The following is an 18,487-nucleotide window of genomic DNA, read 5'->3' as shown; positions in this document are numbered from 1 at the left end:
CATAAACATACATCCATCTGCACGTTACTATTAGTAGACATCTATATACCTGACGACGTTGACGCGGGAAAGTTCAGGGGTTCCGCCGGGTGGTGTTGGCGCTGTCAGCTACTGTTCTGGGATTGCCCGTGCAGCCCGTGCAGCACCTGACGTCAGAAAAGAAAAGACAAACATAGAGCTATTACAGTGTAACGTGCGAGAAAAAGATAGACGTAGAGAAAATAACCGCAAGGGGGCCGCCAAGATGGTTGTCAATGTTGATAAGTGATATTTGACTATGCGCGTTCACAACCGACTTGGCAAGGAATACACAGCACTCGACTAGCTGTTGCAAAATCATGTGCATAGAAACAATCCGCCTATGGTTGCTATGATATAAAAACAGTTATTGTACGCGTGTTGAAAGTGCATCACGAAGACGACGACGACAACGGTGGTGGCAGTGGCGACTACAACGACGACGACGACGAAAACAGCGAGAAGGAGGCTCCTCGAGCTATGGCAGATACCGAGGATGCCGAGCAGGAGATTCGTAAGGCACTCATCGTTATCCAGTCGATGATCGACATCTCCGCGGAGCGACTAGAGGGCCTTCGAACTCAGTGCTCCACCAGTGCCGAGCTAACCCAGCAAGAGATCCGCACTCTCGAGGTTCTTACAACTTTCTCTCTTGTTGTTACCTTGGCGCTTGTTTTCTATTTAGTTAATCATCTTCTTCAATTTTGTATTGATTCAATGGTTAAGTTTAAAGTGTACAGCCTAATTCTGTTATTGTTACTACAAATTGCAAGATTAACAAATGTTAAAAGATTTAGGAGCTATTTTTATTGAAAGTGCTATTTAATTAACTATTCAAGCTAATTGACATAAAATAAAATCAATTCTCTTTCAAGGTATTACCACCCCAAGCTTTTTCTATTTGCATTTCAATTTATGTTTTCTATGTGTATAATCTTCAGAAGAATTTTATACTTTGCAAAATACTTGTTTTTATCTTTTGTCAATATTTTGAAGCAGTCAAATTTCAAATTTAACATTTAACTTTTGAGTGATAAATAGGCTCACATTGTAATGAACAATACTTTCATATTTGTAAAGAAGCAGTATTTTGAAATATGTAAAAAATTCATAAACAACTTTGTTGTTTTAAATGTTATAGTTAGAAAGTTTTTGGCTTTACCATGTTTACACTTATACATGCTTTATTGTTGATGACTGAGTATTCTCATTTTATGTTTTACAATGTTCTCAATTGTTTTCATTATTAGAGAAATTAATAAGTTATTATAAAAATAAAAGTATATAGAAGTATCATTCTTTTTTCAAATTATAGATTTCTATTTTATTCTGTTTATTGTTATATTTAAACAAATTATTTTTCAATTGTATTACAGGGAAAGCTAATAAAATTATATTCAAAGCAACTTGTCTCCAAAGCAAAACTTGCTATTGAATCGTTACCAGCAGAAATGAGACAATACCCATCTCTGCAACAATGGCTTACAGTTGTAGGTCTCACACAAGAATCCATACAGGCATGTACAGTTACATTGACCTTGATTCAAGTGACTTATAACTTGTGTCTTAACTTCCATTCCTTATTTGTAGATGGTTTGTTCAAAAGCTAACTCTTTAGAAGCTTTAAAAGAAAAGTCTGAGCATGAATTAGGTACAATGCTGGGTGAAAATAATATTAAGCATGAAGAAGAATTACGTAGGTTATGTAGAGCACTTCACAATCTTCGACGCTACATGGGTATACAATCCCTCAATAATATACAATCTTCTTATATTATTTAGCCTTTTTGAGTCTTTTAAATAATGTATATTTTTGTAATATTTCTTATTTCAGATGCACTGAGTAGGGGTGATACAGATAATAGTGATATGAATCTATATTGGGATTCTTGGGACAGACATCATATGAAGAGTGGTCCTTCACCTAGACCTATTCGTTCTCGGGCTACCAGAAGTTCTGTACCTTCCGAAGATAGCATTCCGTACAATAATAATAATAATTTCAACAGTGATATGTTAGCTCAAGCCTCTTCTGTTGCATCTTTATCATTGTGTACTAGTCCACCATCTACTCCTCTATCATTAAAAAATCATAGTTAGTATAAAAATAAAATTGTTTTCCTTGACAATTTCAAAATTTTATCAGTTACTGGTATTAAAGCAAAATATACGAGTGTTATTGAAAAATTTCATATTTTCAGCTTTGGGATTGAAATTTCCTACAACTCCTCCACCATTAAAAAGACCACCATCAGGCCCAGAAGAATCTCTACAGACTGAAGTGTATTCATTGTCTAAGTCAAAATCACATGAATCACAATTAGCAAATCGGCTTGAAAATGGTGAAACAACTTCTAGGTAGGGATACAATTCATATATAGTCAAGTTATCACGTTAAAATACAACGTGCATTAATTTTTTTTTTAGTTTTGCCAATGAACAAGGAGCAATTGTAGGTAGGAGAAGTCGGTTACCTACGGAACCTGGTTCATACAGTGGTGCCGATATTATTGGTGATAATCTGTTACCAAACAGTAACAGTCCTATCAAATCTCCTCCTTATTCCAGTGCTGATAGCGATGATAATAGTTTTAAGGGAACAGGTAATTGAATAAAAACATATTACTTAAATTCCGGAAGATATAAAACGATTGAATTTATAAAAAATGGATATTTTTCAGTGACAAGTCTTCAAGTGCCAAAGTCTCCAAGGACGCCAACGGTAACTCGCGGTATGGGTCACGTTATCAATCACCGATTTACGAAAACTTTCAAAATGATGACAACTTGTGATTATTGTGACAAACAAATGTTTCTTGGAAGTGGTCTTAAGTGTAAAGAGTGCAAGTACAAGTGTCACAAAGAGTGCGAATCGAAAGTGCCACCATCATGTGGCTTGCCGCAAGAACTTATTGATGAATTTAAAAGGACTTTGCAAGCTGACGGTAAATAGTATAAATGGAAATTACCTAGTGTATATTCCGAATTTTATTTTAAACTCGTTCGTTTGATAGTTTATTAATATCTTAAAATGTCTCATTTGAAAATTCATTAATATAGAAATCAAATTAAAAATTTATACAAAAAAGAAAACGTAAATCGAAATTACATTTTATGGAGTATTCGCGGTAAACCATAGAAATTCTGGAAATGCATTCGTAACTTCGATTTATTGCACTAAACAATCTTTATTGACAATAATTAAATGTAAAATACATATGAAACATACATATTTAATATTCATACGATTAGGTTGTCTAATGTTTCATGTACCTAATATTATCGTAACTTTGGTAGGTATGGTAAGCGTTTCTCCGATCCTAAATAAAACAGTTATGTCGCCGAATCATCAAACTCTACTGATTCGGCGAGATCGAAAAAGGTCACATCCACATCCATCAATGACTACGGCTTTTCAGGTATGATCCGTATCAATCATCTCCTTATCATTTCACCATTCATTTAACAACTTATTGAAAAATATGGTGCAGTAATCATTAGTTGTTTGACGAACATACAATTTATTATTTTATTTTTACTAAAATGTATTTTTTATAATTTTATTGATTTTCAACGGGTTTTTTTTATCGCAATAAGTCTACTTATAAAAATGCATCTTAAACTGGCCAGATTGAAAACGTTAGCATCTGTCTGATATCGATATGTTAATTCGTTTGAAAATAGCTGTGCCATGTTGTTTTCAAGGCTTGAGTTTTATTTCACGCTTACTAAATTATTTTATTGACATTAAACACACTAGAAACGTCGTAACGCCTCATCCAGTTTACAAATTCACTTTTGGCATACTAAATATACGTGCCGTTACCAGGGTGCTGACTCTAGTTCAAATACCTCGAGCTGCAATAGCTCAACACCTTCTAGTCCTGCGTTGTTACCTGCCAATGCTAACCAAACTCCCCAGGCGCCAGTTAAACAACAGTTCCACTTTCCAGGTACACTTTATCTTCGCTGCAACAACAAATTAAAAACTATTGTCTTTTAAACCACTTGGTACGATTGATTTTAATAAATTGTAGACGTAACGTCTAATGATAAAGGCATCACACTGGAAACACATCGACTGGATGGTACAATGTCTAGCGATAGTGATCGAACAGTGAGTGTTTCTGGATCTGGTAGCGTCAGTACAGATTCAGAAAGAACCCCTATTCGAGTTGACTCGCAAGATTCGCAAGTATCGGATGGAGAACCAGGAGACAGTCGATGGCCAAGGCAAAATAGTGTATGTTTTCAATTTATTCTTGTAACTTTTGTTTGCAATATCGTCATAAACATAGATTCACAAAATTTGTTTGCTCTAGCTTTCAATGCGCGAATGGGACATTCCTTATGATGAACTGAAAATCGGAGAATCTATTGGTACTGGTAGGTTTGGTACAGTGTACAGAGGCAATTGGCATGGTGATGTAGCTATTAAGGTGTTAAATATGGACTATTATTCTGACGATGATAAAACTCTTGAAGCATTCAAATTGGAGGTACGTATGTATTTAGCGACTGAAAACTTTACTTCTCCAATAAATATATTCAAAAGTACAGATTGTAACATAAATCTTAATTGTTTTAAGGTCGCAACATTCCGTAAAACAAGACACGAAAATTTAGTTTTATTTATGGGAGCTTGCATGAAGCCCCCACGCTTGGCAATAGTGACTAGTATGAGTAAAGGCATGACTCTTTATACTCATATTCATTTGCGGAAAGATAAATTTACTATGAATAAGACTACCATTATCGCACAACAAATTTCTCAAGTAATTCTTGATTTCACACCATTTGTCTTCTACCGTTTTTACGATCAAACTTCATTAACACGTGTTTTTTATTTCTTTTCAGGGAATGGGGTATCTTCATGCTCGCGGAATTGTTCATAAAGATCTCAAAACTAAGAACATTTTCTTAGAAAACGGAAAAGTTGTAATTACAGATTTCGGTTTATTTAGTGTTACTAAACTTTGTTATGGCAACAGGTAAGTGTTTCGATTACTATGATATTATTTTCAATTTTATCATGGACGTGCTTCACGTATTTTTATACACTTGACAGGAAAGGTAATGGACTGAATATATCTCCTGGATGGTTATGTTATTTAGCACCTGAAATTGTGAGAAGATTAAAACCTCAACAAAACAGAGATCAGGAAGAATTACCTTTCACAACGGCAACGGACGTTTATGCCTTTGGGTAAAAATCTGCTTTGAAATTAAGCTCTTTTAATGTATACTCATGAATTATATAACCTTTTCAATTTCAATTTCAGAACTGTGTGGTATGAATTATTGTGTGGGGAATGGCCATTCAAAGGTCAACCTCCAGAAGCCATCATTTGGCAAGTAGGGAAAGGAATGAAACAAACATTGGCAAATTTACAGGCCTCGCGAGATGTAAAAGTGAGTAAAATAATTCTTATACTTAAAGTTGAATACAAAAGATTTTTAACGACGCCAAAATTAAATACTAAATTTTTTAACAGGATATTTTGATGCTTTGCTGGTCGTATCATCCCGAAAACCGGCCAGATTTTGCAAAGCTGTTGACTACACTTGAAAAGCTACCTCGTAAAAGGCTAGCTCGTAGTCCTTCTCATCCCATTCATCTTTCTCGTTCTGCGGAATCAGTGTTTTAAATACACTTTAAGTCTATTTAAATACGACGCTGTTCTTGTAGTATATATGTATGTGTGTGTATATATATGTATATATATATATGTATATATATATATATATATATAGCACTGTGAATTATCGCCTGATCTTTGTTCATAAAAAAATTAAATAAAAATAATATGAAACAATTCAAATACACTTGCAGTTTACTCAACAATATAAACTTTATCTATATCAAACCGGCATTGTCATATTAAGTTGAATCGAACAATACTTAGAACTTATAATTTAATTTATCAGTCATACTTATAGAAATAAAGAAAAATATTTAATAATACACACAAGTGCGGAAAAGTTGATTCTTGTCTTGTGTGGCGTTTATACTAGAGTGAAGCGAACTATTCCTGCACTAGTTAGGTAATGTATTATTTAATATCTTTAGTAACACAAACTTCAGTTAATAACTACTATGACGATTCTTCTATTTGCTTTCTCAACTTTTTGATTTCATTTTTAAGATATTCAATCTGTATATTGTTGGACTTCAATCTTTTAGAAAATGTTTGTACTAGTGGTTTTGTAACTATATCTGTTACATGCTCCAATGCTCGTGTTTGAACTGGAAATACATTTCATTTTAATACTAACTTACTAACGTTGATTTTTGATACATTGATTGTATACATATTAAATATACTACCTGCATTGTTGTGAATAGAAATAAGTATATCTGGATGATTTTTGCAGTCTGCAGCCATGTCTTCTTCTTCTTGTGCTAAAATTTTTGGGAGTTCTGTCATAGTCTGGAAAAATTTTAAATATGATGAAAATGAATTTATTATTAACAAAAATTAAAAGAGGTTATATTTACTTTTGCACAATTGAGAGAAATATCAGGCACATGTGTTATTTCAAGTGGAATCTCTTTAGACTTTCCATCTTTAGACTGAAAACAAGTTAGCAATACTTCTTGTTCCTAAAAAAAGCAACTGCAATTATATATAAACTATTAAAACAAAAAAATTTCATTCTTACCTTTGTATTTTTATCTTCTGAAAATACTGAAAATATCAGTCCAACAAATCTTGGATCCATAGTTTGATACATTCCTTGTGTTCTCACATCTAAAAATATCAACATTCATTTGTTATAATGATTTATTATTTACTTATTACTCTGTAATTATTCTGTAAGTAAAGCAAATAATTTATTACCAACATGAGATGGATTGACTGTTATGTGTGGATGTGAATGATACCAGCCAACTACCCTCATTTCTCTTTCCAATTCTTCTGACAAACGTTCAGCTTCAGCAGTAGCCATGTATAATTGTTCTGATGATATTTCAACTCTATCCTTTTTTTTGTCAGAACGTCTTAAAATTATTACAGCTGATATTGTTGTAACACCATCAATATGCTAAAAAATAGATTATTTAAGCTATTATGTAACAATATTTAGTAGAAAAAATAAACAAATTCTGATAAAAAACTCACTCCACCGATAAGCAGACCCATCACTTCAAAATTTTCAGTAGACAAAACATGTTGCAGGCAGACCATGTAGGCATCAGCTTGCAATTCAACCCTTTGTAATTCGTAACTCATTTTTAATATTCACAGAAAATCACGAAAAAATATAATTTGTTTAGTCTGTAAATTTATTCCAAGAATATTCTTATATTTCACAAAAACCAATTAGGATAACTCTAATTTAAAAACTCTAGTTTAATAAATGTCAACTTTTCTCATGTGACGTAACATTTTTTTCTAATAAATCTATATCAATTCTTATCCTTCAACAAATATAAAAGTAAAATTAAAAGAAAATTTCGCAATCTGTTCTAGCCGACGTCAGGATACAAAATTTCAATTGTCCATACTCCATAACCTAGTCGAATACATACAGAGGGAGATTGTGGCTAAGTCGTATTCGTTATTCGCAGCGCTGGTCATTCGTTGCAATCGCAGTTCTGCCAATACTAATTTCAAAAATGCGCGAAAACCATAGTAACTATATTTATAATTGTTTGTTTGAAATCTAGAATAAAAAGCTATCAAGCAGATTGAAATCGAATTACCAAATGACAAGAACATAAAATTAAGTAATTATGTCAAAAATAATTTATCTAAATAAAAAAATTGATTGAAATATCGTGTCGAAATCGTCAAAAGTTTCTGTAATTTTTTCCACCTTGTGTTGCCCTCTTGAACGTTGTGCGTGGTAAATGTAAATTCCCTAGAATCTTGACACGACTCTTCATAACCCCAGCAGTGTCTCAGTCTCAGAGTAGCCAGCAGAGACAGGGGACAGCTTGCTGGGTAAATAGTGAACGTGAGTGCGGGCATGAACGATCAACGACGACGTGTGCACGCATACTTGTAACTCTTTCTCGCCCTCAACTGAAAAGCGAGTAGACGAGAGGATATTTGATCGAAATAAGAGCACAAGGCTAGGCTCTACTGTTTAGTGAATGCGTGCTGTGCGTGTGTGGTGGTAAAGAAAGCGTCGTCGATAAGGGAATAATCCTAGCTCGATCTGAATTGAGAGTAAGTATAATCGAAAGCGTGCAATGCCAACCGTGAGGAGAGAGAGCGATGAGTCAAGATAGCCAAGCAAACGAAGCGTGCGTGGTGTGCCGAGAAAATCCGCGCGGCGCGCGCGACAGATCCAGTTTGTTCCGGATTGCGGCAGCGAGGCCGACTGTGCGGATTTTCTCCTTTCTTTTCTCTCTCTCTCTCTCTCTCTCTCTCTCTCTCTCTCTCTCTCTCTCTCTCTCTCGCTCTCTCTCTCTCTCGCTCTCTCTCTCTCTCTCTCTCTCTCTTGCTCTCTCTCTCTCTCTTGCTCTCTCTCGCTCTCTTGCTCTCTCTCTCTCTCTCTATATATATATATACATATCTCTCTCTCTCCCTCCCTCCCGTCTCATCCTCCTACTTACCAAAAGCGCCTTCTTACGTTTCATTTTTTCAAATGTGTGCTTTGCAGGTGACGGCTGCTGCTGCTTCTCCTGCTACTGCTATCTGACAACGTCGTCGGCGAGTCTTGGTGGAGGCGCGGCCGTGACACGCGCGCGCACAGTCCAACACGCAAGAACTGAGTGAGAGTGAGAGAAAAAAAGCGATACACACGCTACTTTAACGGGACCCTCGTCGAGGACGCGCCAAAGATATCGTCATGTCCAACGAGGAGACCTCCGCCGATCGCAATGTCGAAATCTGGAAGATCAAGAAGCTCATCAAGAGCTTGGAGATGGCAAGGGGGTAAGTTGATATTTGTACTTATTTTGGAATCAGGCATTTTGGTATCGGATTTTTAAATCGGCCATATGTTTCGCGATAGACCAGTTTTTTCCTTATTTTTATTACGAACTTGCATCAAACACGTGGATCACTATCTACTGTAGGGTTATGAACGGATTTTGCGTTGGCGGAATGGCACTTGAATTATTCAGTGTAAGGCTCTGCAGTAAGAGGAAATCACTTATAATTTCTGTATAATGCAATTTTTTATTTGATGCATGCTAACTTTTCTTGTTGCAATGCTATTCAGTTTCAATAAACTCCTTTTTACTGCCTAATATAATTATTCGTACATGTTATCTTGAATACAAAACAAATTCTAATTCATTGGGAAAATCCAAATTAATGTGTAGTAGATCTATATATTGTGGAAAATTATTAGTTTCTATTTATTTATGCATATAGGAATGGAACCAGCATGATTTCATTAATCATTCCACCAAAGGATCAAATATCTCGTGTAAGCAAAATGCTGGCTGATGAATTTGGTACAGCATCAAATATCAAGTCTCGAGTCAATAGACTATCCGTCCTGGGAGCCATCACATCGGTACAGCATAGGCTAAAGCTTTATACCAAAGGTACCTTAAGGTCTTTTTATTCTAATCTCTGTTATACTTGTGACATTATTTATAAATACTTATGTCACAGCACAAATATATTAGTTTTTTAATATACCTCTTTGAGGAGATGTTCTATCAAATTTACACTTAAAGAAAAACCATTATACATAAAAATTTGCAGTTTACTTAAAAAAATCATAGTCATCCCACCTTCTCTAAATCTTGAACTACCTGGGATGTCCTTCAATTTTGTCAAAAACCAAATATTGTGTAAAAATAATAAAATTGCATTACGCCTTTATTAGAGGATCTTTATATCATGCAATTTTTTAATCATTGATGCTAGTTTAATATGCATTTTTATTCAATTATTGATTTTATCTTGCATGTACTATAATTTAAAAAATGACATAAAACATAATACTCCATAAAAACTTTTCATTTAATTTTACTTTGCAGTACCTCCAAATGGCCTGGTAATCTACTGTGGCACAATTGTCACTGAGGAAGGAAAAGAAAAGAAAGTGAATATAGACTTTGAACCTTTTAAACCTATTAATACATCTTTGTATCTTTGTGACAATAAGGTATATTTTTTGGTATGATTTTTTTTTTATTTAAAAATTGTAATTTATCAACATTATTTTATTTCTAGTTTCACACTGAAGCATTGACAGCGCTTCTAGCAGACGATAATAAATTTGGTTTTATTGTTATGGATGGTAATGGTGCACTATTTGGTACACTACAAGGAAACACAAGAGAAGTTCTTCACAAATTCACTGTTGATTTACCGAAAAAGCACGGTATGATTATGAGCATATTAAATATACATTTAAATATACATTTTAAATATACATATTATCTTTTTTTGGTTAAATCCACTTCAACAATCATATATTCATATATCTGTGTATTTAATTAAAAATCGCATTTATCAAGGCAGTAATCAGTAATGTAATCAGTACTAGTTATTCTGTATAGTTATTTTCGGTGCGCGTTTGTTTATTACATTCATAGCCAAAGTAATCGTAATTCTTATAGTATGATCCAAAATGCATTTATTGGAACGAATTCTAATGTCGTCTCAAGTTGATATAATATTTCTCTAAGTTTGATTATTTTTTTATTATTTATAGGCAGAGGAGGTCAATCTGCTCTTCGTTTTGCTCGGTTGCGTATGGAAAAACGTCATAATTACGTACGAAAAGTTGCTGAAGTAGCGACTCAACTTTTTATCACTAACGATAAGCCTAACATTGCTGGTTTAATTCTTGCTGGTAGTGCAGACTTCAAAACTGAGCTTAGTCAGTCCGACATGTTTGATCCTGTAAGTTAATTAAATTGTTTAATTATCTGTTCACATAATATCTACATTAATCATATAAAACAAATTTTTACAGAGATTGCAAGCTAAAATTATTAAATTAGTGGATGTATCTTATGGTGGAGAAAACGGTTTTAACCAGGCTATTGAATTAGCAGCAGAATCATTACAAAATGTTAAATTTATTCAAGAAAAGAAGCTCATTGGTAAGTTGATTTTTTACGTGTTTTTATCAACTCAACCACTATACAATTCAATTGTTGCATAGGTCGTTACTTCGACGAAATTTCGCAAGACACGGGGAAATATTGTTTCGGAGTTGAAGACACGCTGAGAGCACTTGAATTAGGTAGTGTGGAAACGTTAATTTGTTGGGAGAATCTCGACATTCAAAGATATGTACTCAAAAATCATACGACTGGCGAGGAAAAGGTACTTCACCTGACGCCAGAACAGGAAAAGGATAAGACTCACTTCACAGATAAAGAGGTTATTATTGCATACATTGCATGTGGTTGCGCATCGTAAAAATACAACACGATGTTTATAAACTATCTCTAATTTAGAGCGGAGTAGAATTGGAATTAGTGGAATGTCAGCCCCTGCTAGAATGGCTCGCAAACAACTACAAAAGCTTTGGTGCGACTCTAGAAATTATTACAGACAAATCTCAGGAAGGATCGCAATTTGTCAGAGGGTTTGGTGGTATTGGAGGTTAGTACTGTTTTGTTTTAAAATGCTGGTAGTTTATATTTATTATTAAAATGGCAGTGGTCTTATTAAATTCATTTTTCTGTCAAAGAATTCGGTAACTGTAGTCGAGTGTGTTTTATAGTACTTGGAAAAGTGAATTGCTTTATCTCATAGTTAAATTTATTGATAAGAAAATTGAATTTAATAAAAAAGATAAATTTATCTTTAATTTTGAAATAAGAAAACAGATGTTAATACATCAGATATTTTTCGGTATAGGAATACTCCGCTACAAAGTCGACTTCCAGTCATTGCAGGCTGACGAGCCTCTCGATGACGTCGATCTCGATGATTATTAAATTCGCGTCTCTGTCGTTCGGTCAGAGTCGACCAGGTAGTTCTCTATGATTATTCAAGTGCGCTACTTCGCTCTATTCGTTATTTATTATTTTAATATTTCTATCATCCTTCGTATCATAATTTATTATCTGCATTCTTCATATACAAACTTCTTGCTACAATTGTAATTTCATGGTTTATATTTTCATTTATTTTCGAAACATCAATGTTCTTTTGTTATTCATCAAAATTTATAAGTCTACAGTATTTATGTCAAAACTTTGATATTTGTTAATAATGTAGTTTAGTTGTTTGCCGATTTGAATTTTTATTCTTCTTTATTTTTTATTGACTCTAGTATTTCTTTTTAAGTCAACACAAAAAGAGATAAAGGATGTCAACATTTTTATCAACAAAATATTCTAATGATTTATATATTTGCATGTCTTCATTTATTACTTGCACTCTCATATTCATTTTTGTAGAGCCGTCAATGATAGGACGAAGATCATCATTTGTCCTCTCTTTTATGACGTTGCACGCTTATCGTAATTTCGTATTTCAGTTCTCTTAAATTATATAATATTTTTATTTGATTCTTTATTCAGAATCGTTTAGTCTGCATGTGATATGATTGAAAATATTATCAAAAAAACCGTTGCTTTCTTAGTTTAAAGACTCATAGTCATAGTCATTTTGGTACATTTTCGCAAATAAAACATACGTATTATTTGCGATTCACATTACGTTTCATCTAACAAGTTCTTCAGTCAATAATACCAAAATTACTATAATTTATTATTTTTTTGTATTGTATCCAATTGTTACTTAATATAACACGGGAAGAGATAGGTAGTTTAATGTTATTGTTATAATTTTTGTCAGCTTGCACAATGGAAATTAATAGCCCAGAAAATGTAAGAGTGCAAAGCGAAATGCTTCCTCAAGTAGTTGATATAGTGAACTTAAGAAGATAAAGGTATGAATCGATAATAATTTTGGTAAACTGGTTTTTACAGGTATTTTGCGGTACAAGGTAGATTTTCAAAGTATGCAGCTGGAAGAGTTTGAGTTTGATAACTTCGACTACGACGACTATTAAATTTATCGGACTCCAGTTTTGGGTGTTTATTTCGGGCAAATACATGCAGAATGATAAAGTTGAATAGAAAAAAAATAGGAGCAGCCACAGACTACGTGAATAGTATCAAGGAAACAAAATGAACCGCCGAACGCGCGCCGACACGTCACCTCTTTCTCTCCATCATTCCAAAGTGAAACGAAGTTTAAGATAGGATCAAAAAAAGTACTTCTATTTTTTTCTATAGAAAAACGAATGAAAGAAAAAATGTGGTTCTGTGAACTTTCCAATACTACGAAGGATCGAGAGAAAGAGACAATATTGGTGCTGTGCAGTAAATAATAAAAAATGGAGTAATTTAAAAAAATTTATAACAGTCTGTGCTTGTGAGTCAAAGACTCGATCGTGGAAGACTGCAACAACTTAAACTAAGTAACAAAAAAGCCAGCTTGAAGCCTGCCTATGACGTTGAATTGACGACCCGCCCCCGTCGCATTTTCTATCGTAACGTTGACTCGTCGTCGAGGCTGCTCTGAGACTCGTTGAACACAATTAACGAATAATAAAAAATCAATAATATTTAAACAAGTTTTATAAATTAGTATGAATTGATGAAAGTTCTTCATACATCCAGACCCTCGTATTAGTTTACTTTATTGTTGCAATTCTATTAATATTAATAAGTAACTGTGGGAAATGAATTCTCTCTTTCTCTCTCTCTCTCTCTGTCTCTCTTTCTCTTTCTCTCACTCTGTTTCTTATTGTTTTTCGTGCTTTATTCTTTTTTAAAATCGAATTAAAAACTGTTGGTTAATGAATTTAATTGATATCTTCTCGAAGCCTGTAATATCAATTTTTCCAGCAGTGGTAGATGCTGCATGAGGCAGCCTTGACGAAACCGGTCGACCTGCCAAGCGTTACCTCTGTTCTTGTGGAGAAACGTGGACGAAATGTAATAAACTGATTGCTATTACCGAAATGGTGTACAATATTAAGATACTTTGCATAAAAAACAATGTTACATAATTTAAAGAAATGAAAAATATTGAATTAAAAAGAAAGAATTTTAAATATGAATGGTTTTTTGTGATTTGTTGACGCAGTTTTATACCCTTTCATCCTTAACAATGTAAATTATTTTAAAGAAATTGATTAATTGAATCATGAATAAGAGAATGTGTATTTTAACCATAATTTAACGTTATTTATTTGTGTTTCAACAGCATACACATTTATCCAGGAAAAAGGCAGTTTTTTAACAGTTTAAGCTTAACAAGTAAAAAAATCTTCACATTTAAAAAATGATACTCTAGTCTGGTACTACTAAATCAAGATTTGCATCTGTTGTAACAGATCCAATGTATTTTTCTTCTCCGCCTCTTATACACAGTTTGGAGCTTGCAATCTCTGTTCTTCTCTCATCCATCATAGCGGTTTTTATCCATTTGGAGCTTGCGCATCTTTTGCAAGTTTCTGTAGGTATTCTATCAAGGGTGACAGTTCTATATCGGCAGTCAGCGCATTTGAAAAATCTCTTTACTGCGTCAATAACTTTGATGGGATGTTGTAACTTTTTACATAAATCAGAGCTCGAAAATGCAACGTATTTGCAAATGACGCATCGTACGGCTTTGCAGTCAACTTTGTATGTGCTCAACATTTTCTCCTCCATTCGTTCCTTTACTTCTAACTTTTTGAAATATTCATCAGTTTGTTCATCTTCTCTTTTTTCTATAAGGTCAGAATGAGTTGACTTCATTTCAAGCATCTTTTGAAATCTATTTATCACAGGATTTGCTTTTTTTGCAGATCTATTATGTGTCACTGCTTCAGCTTCTGTTTCTTCTTCATCTCTTCTTCTTTTCAATCCTTTTTCAGATGCAGCTGCTTTATCTGGGCGAACTTTATTAGGATTAGTTTTTTGAAAACCACCAACTTTTCTAGATAATTCAATAGCTTCTAATTTTGCCTTATCTCTAGTATTCTTATTTATAGGTTCTGAAAAGTCAATTATACCATTTTTCATTCCGTTTCCTAATTTTGGAGTTGAGAGACTTAACTTGAAATTTGGTTTCTTTTCTTCGTTGATGATTGAACAAGTACTTTTATTAATTGTACTCAATTGGCGCAATTTATTCAATCTTTCAAAATCTTTTTTAACTTGTTGAGGTGTCAATTCAACATTTGCTGTTTTAACTTTAGGTTTGGGTATTTGGGTTATTAATGTTGATGGAGTACCTCCCCTCAGTAAAGCCAATCGCTCGCAATCTTTCTTATAAAGAGCTTCATTTCTTTTCGCTGGAATAGCAAGAAAAGGTTTAGCTTCAGGATGTCGTTGCTGCATTAATCCCATCTGTTTAAGTGAATTTTTTACATTTCCAAAAGATTTTTCTCCTAACGAAATTTGGAATTCACTTCTCTTAGAAAATTTTCCATACTCTTGTTTTATATGATAAACACAATATTCACAAATACTCAAGTTTACTGGAGCTGTGCAAGGTTCACCATTTTTTTTTACTGACTTACATTTTCCTAAATCTTTTGATGTTCCTAAAACCATAACTTTCATAGGATTATCAACTGACAATGTAGCTAAGTCTTTGTCATCTCTAGATTCTAGGACTGATGGATTTAAAATGCCAACAACACTTCCAACATTCAATTTCCAAAAAGTCTTGTAAGCACCACTAAAGAGAAAAACTGTAACAGCTTTCATATCTGTGGAAAGGTCAGATAGCTTCCAAATGCAGTATTGACTACCTTTTTGAGATGTCTTAGTTGCACTTTTACTAAGCAGAACTCCAGCAATAACCCAATCAGTGTTCTGATCACTATTAGATTGTACAGTTAAATGTAATTTCACATTTGACACTGTGACTGCTTTTCGTCCATTCATTCTTTCTGTTAATTCTGCAGATGAAACTAGAGGTTTTATAATTCTCAACCCAAATATTGGATCACAGTAAACATCTTTTTGTTTGGGAATAAGTGGGCTACTTTGAACTTGTAAACTGTATTTACTATTTGTTCTTGTCGCTGAATTAAAATTACTTGATAAAGATGAACTATTACTAGTAACATTTACTGGAACATTTTCTTTTTTAAAATTTCTAAGAAAACTCTGATCAGCTTTTTGAGATTCTCTATTTTTCAACAATTGTTTAATTTCTTGTCCATATTCAGAATAACTTTGCTTTTCAAAATACTTGGCATCTTCGTCATCAGAAGAATTTGCATGATTATCAACAATTGATGTCTTGTCAATGTTTGCTTTTGGAGTTACAATCTTGGGAGTCTCATCTTCAATAACGTAAGAAGAGTCATCAAGAAAACTATGATCAAGTTCCTTTAATACATGCGGTTTAGATTGTTGAGTTGTGTTATCTTTATGAGACTTTGCACTGTCATCTGCATTACTTACTAATAAATTAATAAGATCGTCGTCAGATTCATCGCTACTCATTGTTACTTTTGTCGACTACAAAACCATTAATCCCTAAAATCTGCAATCGAAAAAATACGATTGATATGAGTTTCTGTACATTTTTTTATAATTCTGATGTGTTAACTATGAATTAAAAAATGATAACGTGTTAACACGACAAATACTCACTTTCAATGCATTATTTACGAATATCACAGAATTTTCCAACTGAGTTGTCAATATTTAACGATAATATTATCGATTCGACTTTACGAGAATTTTATGGTAAACATTTGAAACACCTGTTGTTCTCTTTTCTCTATATTATTGCAGTCAGCAAAATTGTAATATTGTAAATATTTGGAAGAACGAGCTGTGGCGTGTGACAGAACACGCGTGAGTTCCCGCCAATTCCATAGCAGAGAGACAGCTGATCATATATAGCAGCGCCAAGGTAAAGCCGCGCGCAATTCGAAAATCCTAGTTGAGTTTCGATTTCGGGGAGATAGCGCTGCTTTGAGCATTAATTATTTTGCAATCAAGAAAATTGTCTTCGATCTGAGCTTTCAGTTTTAATTCGAACTATCATTGCCTGAGCGAGAATTGCCAAGTGGATGGTAGGTTGCGGATATACAGAAAGAAAGGCGCAAGTTGAGAAGGCAAAGGCATCCATATTCGTTGTGCAAGAGCATTGCCGAAATCGATGCAACATCACTTCGATCACTGTCTGTATAAAGCGAAACCTCTCCGAAAAATCTGCCTGCGAAGTACTGCGATAGCTTACAACCCACGAGAGGGGAGTCCGACCGATTGTCGCGTCAGGTGGCGAGTGTAGCTGGCCCGCGCTGCGTAGCAACGCCACAACAGCGCATATCCCGCACGCGGAAAGCCAGCTCGCGTTCACGTATATCGCAGGAAAAGCGCGCCACCGGATTCGTCGGGCGTCTCGCTCGATAAATCCCAAACTGCTTATTAGGCGCTAGGCCGAGGGCGCAGCAAAAAGAAAAGGACAAAAGAGAGAGAGAGAGAGAGAGAGAGAGAGAAAAAACAGTGGCTCGTTCGTAACCGCAGCCCAGTACGAATTTTAAATGACCGCAAGACACGCGTCGCCTTCGATGTCTCGCCCCTGCGATTGCGCAGGCAAAGCTAGTGGTAGGCGAAGCACACCGGCATTGATCGCCGAGCCTGTCTACACCTACCTCTCTACCTATCGCACCGACGAGTCAGAGAGAGAGAGAGAGAGAGAGAGACGGGAACTCTGGCGCACTTGTGAAATATTCACCGCGAGGGCGGTCGTATTGCCGAGCGCCTCCAGCAGGGGGGAAAAACGAGAGAGAGAGAAAACAGCTACGCCGTGTTTCGGAAAAACGCAGTTGCAGCCTTCTCCAGCCCTGCTGACTTCTCGCTTGGCTGCCGGGCGTATATCTCTTATTTGTTTCATTCGGGGCGAGACCGAACGCCGCTTGCTCGCCGAAATACACCTATACCATCCTCTCGCGCGGTAAACTATTAAATGCTCGCCGTACGCGCGGCGCGTGCTTTGCGACCGGCCAGCTTGTCGCTCTGCGTTTTATATGCAAAATATCCGAGCGGTCGCTATCCAACTTTGCTTTACCACGAGTCTGCGGCTTCGCTCGTCCCTTAAACCAGCGAAATTTCTTTCTCCGCATGGTTTTGTCTGGTTCGCTCGCCTGGAATGCCAACTTTTTCCATGGCGTCTCGCAAATATTTCATCAGGATTGCATTTTACGTAATCGCGCGCTAAGTGATAAATGCTATTTCACTCCTCAACTTTGGCTATCTACTATAATTTTTTAATACCCGTCAGGACGAATTTCCAGCTGGCTTGGTGTATTTACTGCCAACTTCCGAGGGAGATAGCGTTCATGTATTTGTTAACAGTGGTACATTTTAACTCGTTGAAAGTCTCTCGTACTATTTGCAAGAACAAAACGCCACTTTGGCTTCATTAAGCTGCGAATTGACGTGAGAAATGTAACAATTATAACAAACGCGATTCCTCCGCACAAGGTTGTAGCGTATACTGATATTGAGGCTTAATGGAACGGCTTAATAAATAAGCAATTGAGTTTGACGGAAAACACAACACGAAGA

At 35.0% G+C, this 18,487-nt stretch overlaps 4 protein-coding genes across 7 annotated transcripts; 2 read left to right on the top strand and 2 right to left on the bottom strand.

Annotated features, from left to right (window-relative positions):
- Positions 1-233: 233 nt before the first annotated feature.
- Positions 234-5,787, top strand: LOC131673443 (kinase suppressor of Ras 2). Of its 2 annotated transcripts, none has more exons than XM_058951448.1 (16): positions 234-651; positions 1,395-1,535; positions 1,609-1,756; positions 1,853-2,113; positions 2,220-2,376; positions 2,446-2,621; positions 2,700-2,963; positions 3,316-3,437; positions 3,848-3,971; positions 4,056-4,261; positions 4,341-4,517; positions 4,608-4,793; positions 4,876-5,009; positions 5,087-5,224; positions 5,301-5,430; positions 5,514-5,787. In XM_058951448.1, exons 1-16 carry the CDS (start codon positions 499-501, stop codon positions 5,664-5,666), a joined length of 2,670 nt encoding a protein of 889 aa, XP_058807431.1. In that variant the 5' UTR covers positions 234-498; the 3' UTR covers positions 5,667-5,787. The 2 variants fall into 2 exon arrangements, with proteins under 2 accessions (XP_058807431.1, XP_058807430.1); XM_058951447.1 differs by having other exon boundaries at positions 3,779-3,971.
- A 64-nt stretch (positions 5,788-5,851) lies between these two features.
- Positions 5,852-7,660, bottom strand: LOC131673445 (lys-63-specific deubiquitinase BRCC36-like). Its single transcript, XM_058951452.1, has 6 exons — positions 7,143-7,660; positions 6,861-7,065; positions 6,682-6,770; positions 6,518-6,622; positions 6,347-6,449; positions 5,852-6,265 (listed from the first exon to the last, which is right to left on the bottom strand). Exons 1-6 carry the CDS (start codon positions 7,251-7,253, stop codon positions 6,114-6,116), a joined length of 765 nt encoding a protein of 254 aa, XP_058807435.1. The 5' UTR covers positions 7,254-7,660; the 3' UTR covers positions 5,852-6,113.
- A 242-nt stretch (positions 7,661-7,902) lies between these two features.
- On the top strand, positions 7,903-14,019 carry LOC131673444 (eukaryotic peptide chain release factor subunit 1). Of its 3 annotated transcripts, XR_009302712.1 has the most exons (12): positions 7,903-8,195; positions 8,632-8,906; positions 9,351-9,526; positions 9,968-10,095; positions 10,164-10,314; positions 10,648-10,838; positions 10,912-11,041; positions 11,104-11,324; positions 11,402-11,549; positions 11,808-11,922; positions 12,753-12,784; positions 12,887-14,019. XR_009302712.1 is itself a non-coding variant. In XM_058951451.1 (11 exons), the coding sequence occupies exons 2-10, from the start codon at positions 8,821-8,823 to the stop codon at positions 11,885-11,887; spliced, it is 1,311 nt and encodes a 436-aa protein (XP_058807434.1). In that variant the 5' UTR covers positions 7,904-8,195; positions 8,632-8,820; the 3' UTR covers positions 11,888-11,922; positions 12,887-14,019. The 3 variants fall into 3 exon arrangements, 2 of the variants coding, with proteins under 2 accessions (XP_058807434.1, XP_058807433.1); XM_058951451.1 differs by lacking the exon at positions 12,753-12,784 and having other exon boundaries at positions 7,904-8,195; XM_058951450.1 differs by lacking the exons at positions 11,808-11,922; positions 12,753-12,784 and having other exon boundaries at positions 7,906-8,195; positions 12,887-14,018.
- Positions 14,020-14,147: 128 nt separating this feature from the next.
- LOC131673448 (protein MCM10 homolog) lies at positions 14,148-16,755 on the bottom strand. Its single transcript, XM_058951457.1, has 2 exons — positions 16,562-16,755; positions 14,148-16,451 (listed from the first exon to the last, which is right to left on the bottom strand). The coding sequence occupies exon 2, from the start codon at positions 16,409-16,411 to the stop codon at positions 14,258-14,260; it is 2,154 nt and encodes a 717-aa protein (XP_058807440.1). The 5' UTR covers positions 16,412-16,451; positions 16,562-16,755; the 3' UTR covers positions 14,148-14,257.
- Positions 16,756-18,487: the final 1,732 nt, after the last annotated feature.

Source organism: Phymastichus coffea, unplaced genomic scaffold (assembly GCF_024137745.1).
Source record: "Phymastichus coffea isolate CEN01 unplaced genomic scaffold, Cenicafe_Pcof_1.1 PCOF00178, whole genome shotgun sequence".
In the NCBI taxonomy this organism is placed as follows: domain Eukaryota; kingdom Metazoa; phylum Arthropoda; class Insecta; order Hymenoptera; family Eulophidae; genus Phymastichus; species Phymastichus coffea.
Note: the sequence above shows the minus strand (reverse complement) of the source record. Positions and strands in the feature narration are given on the sequence as shown.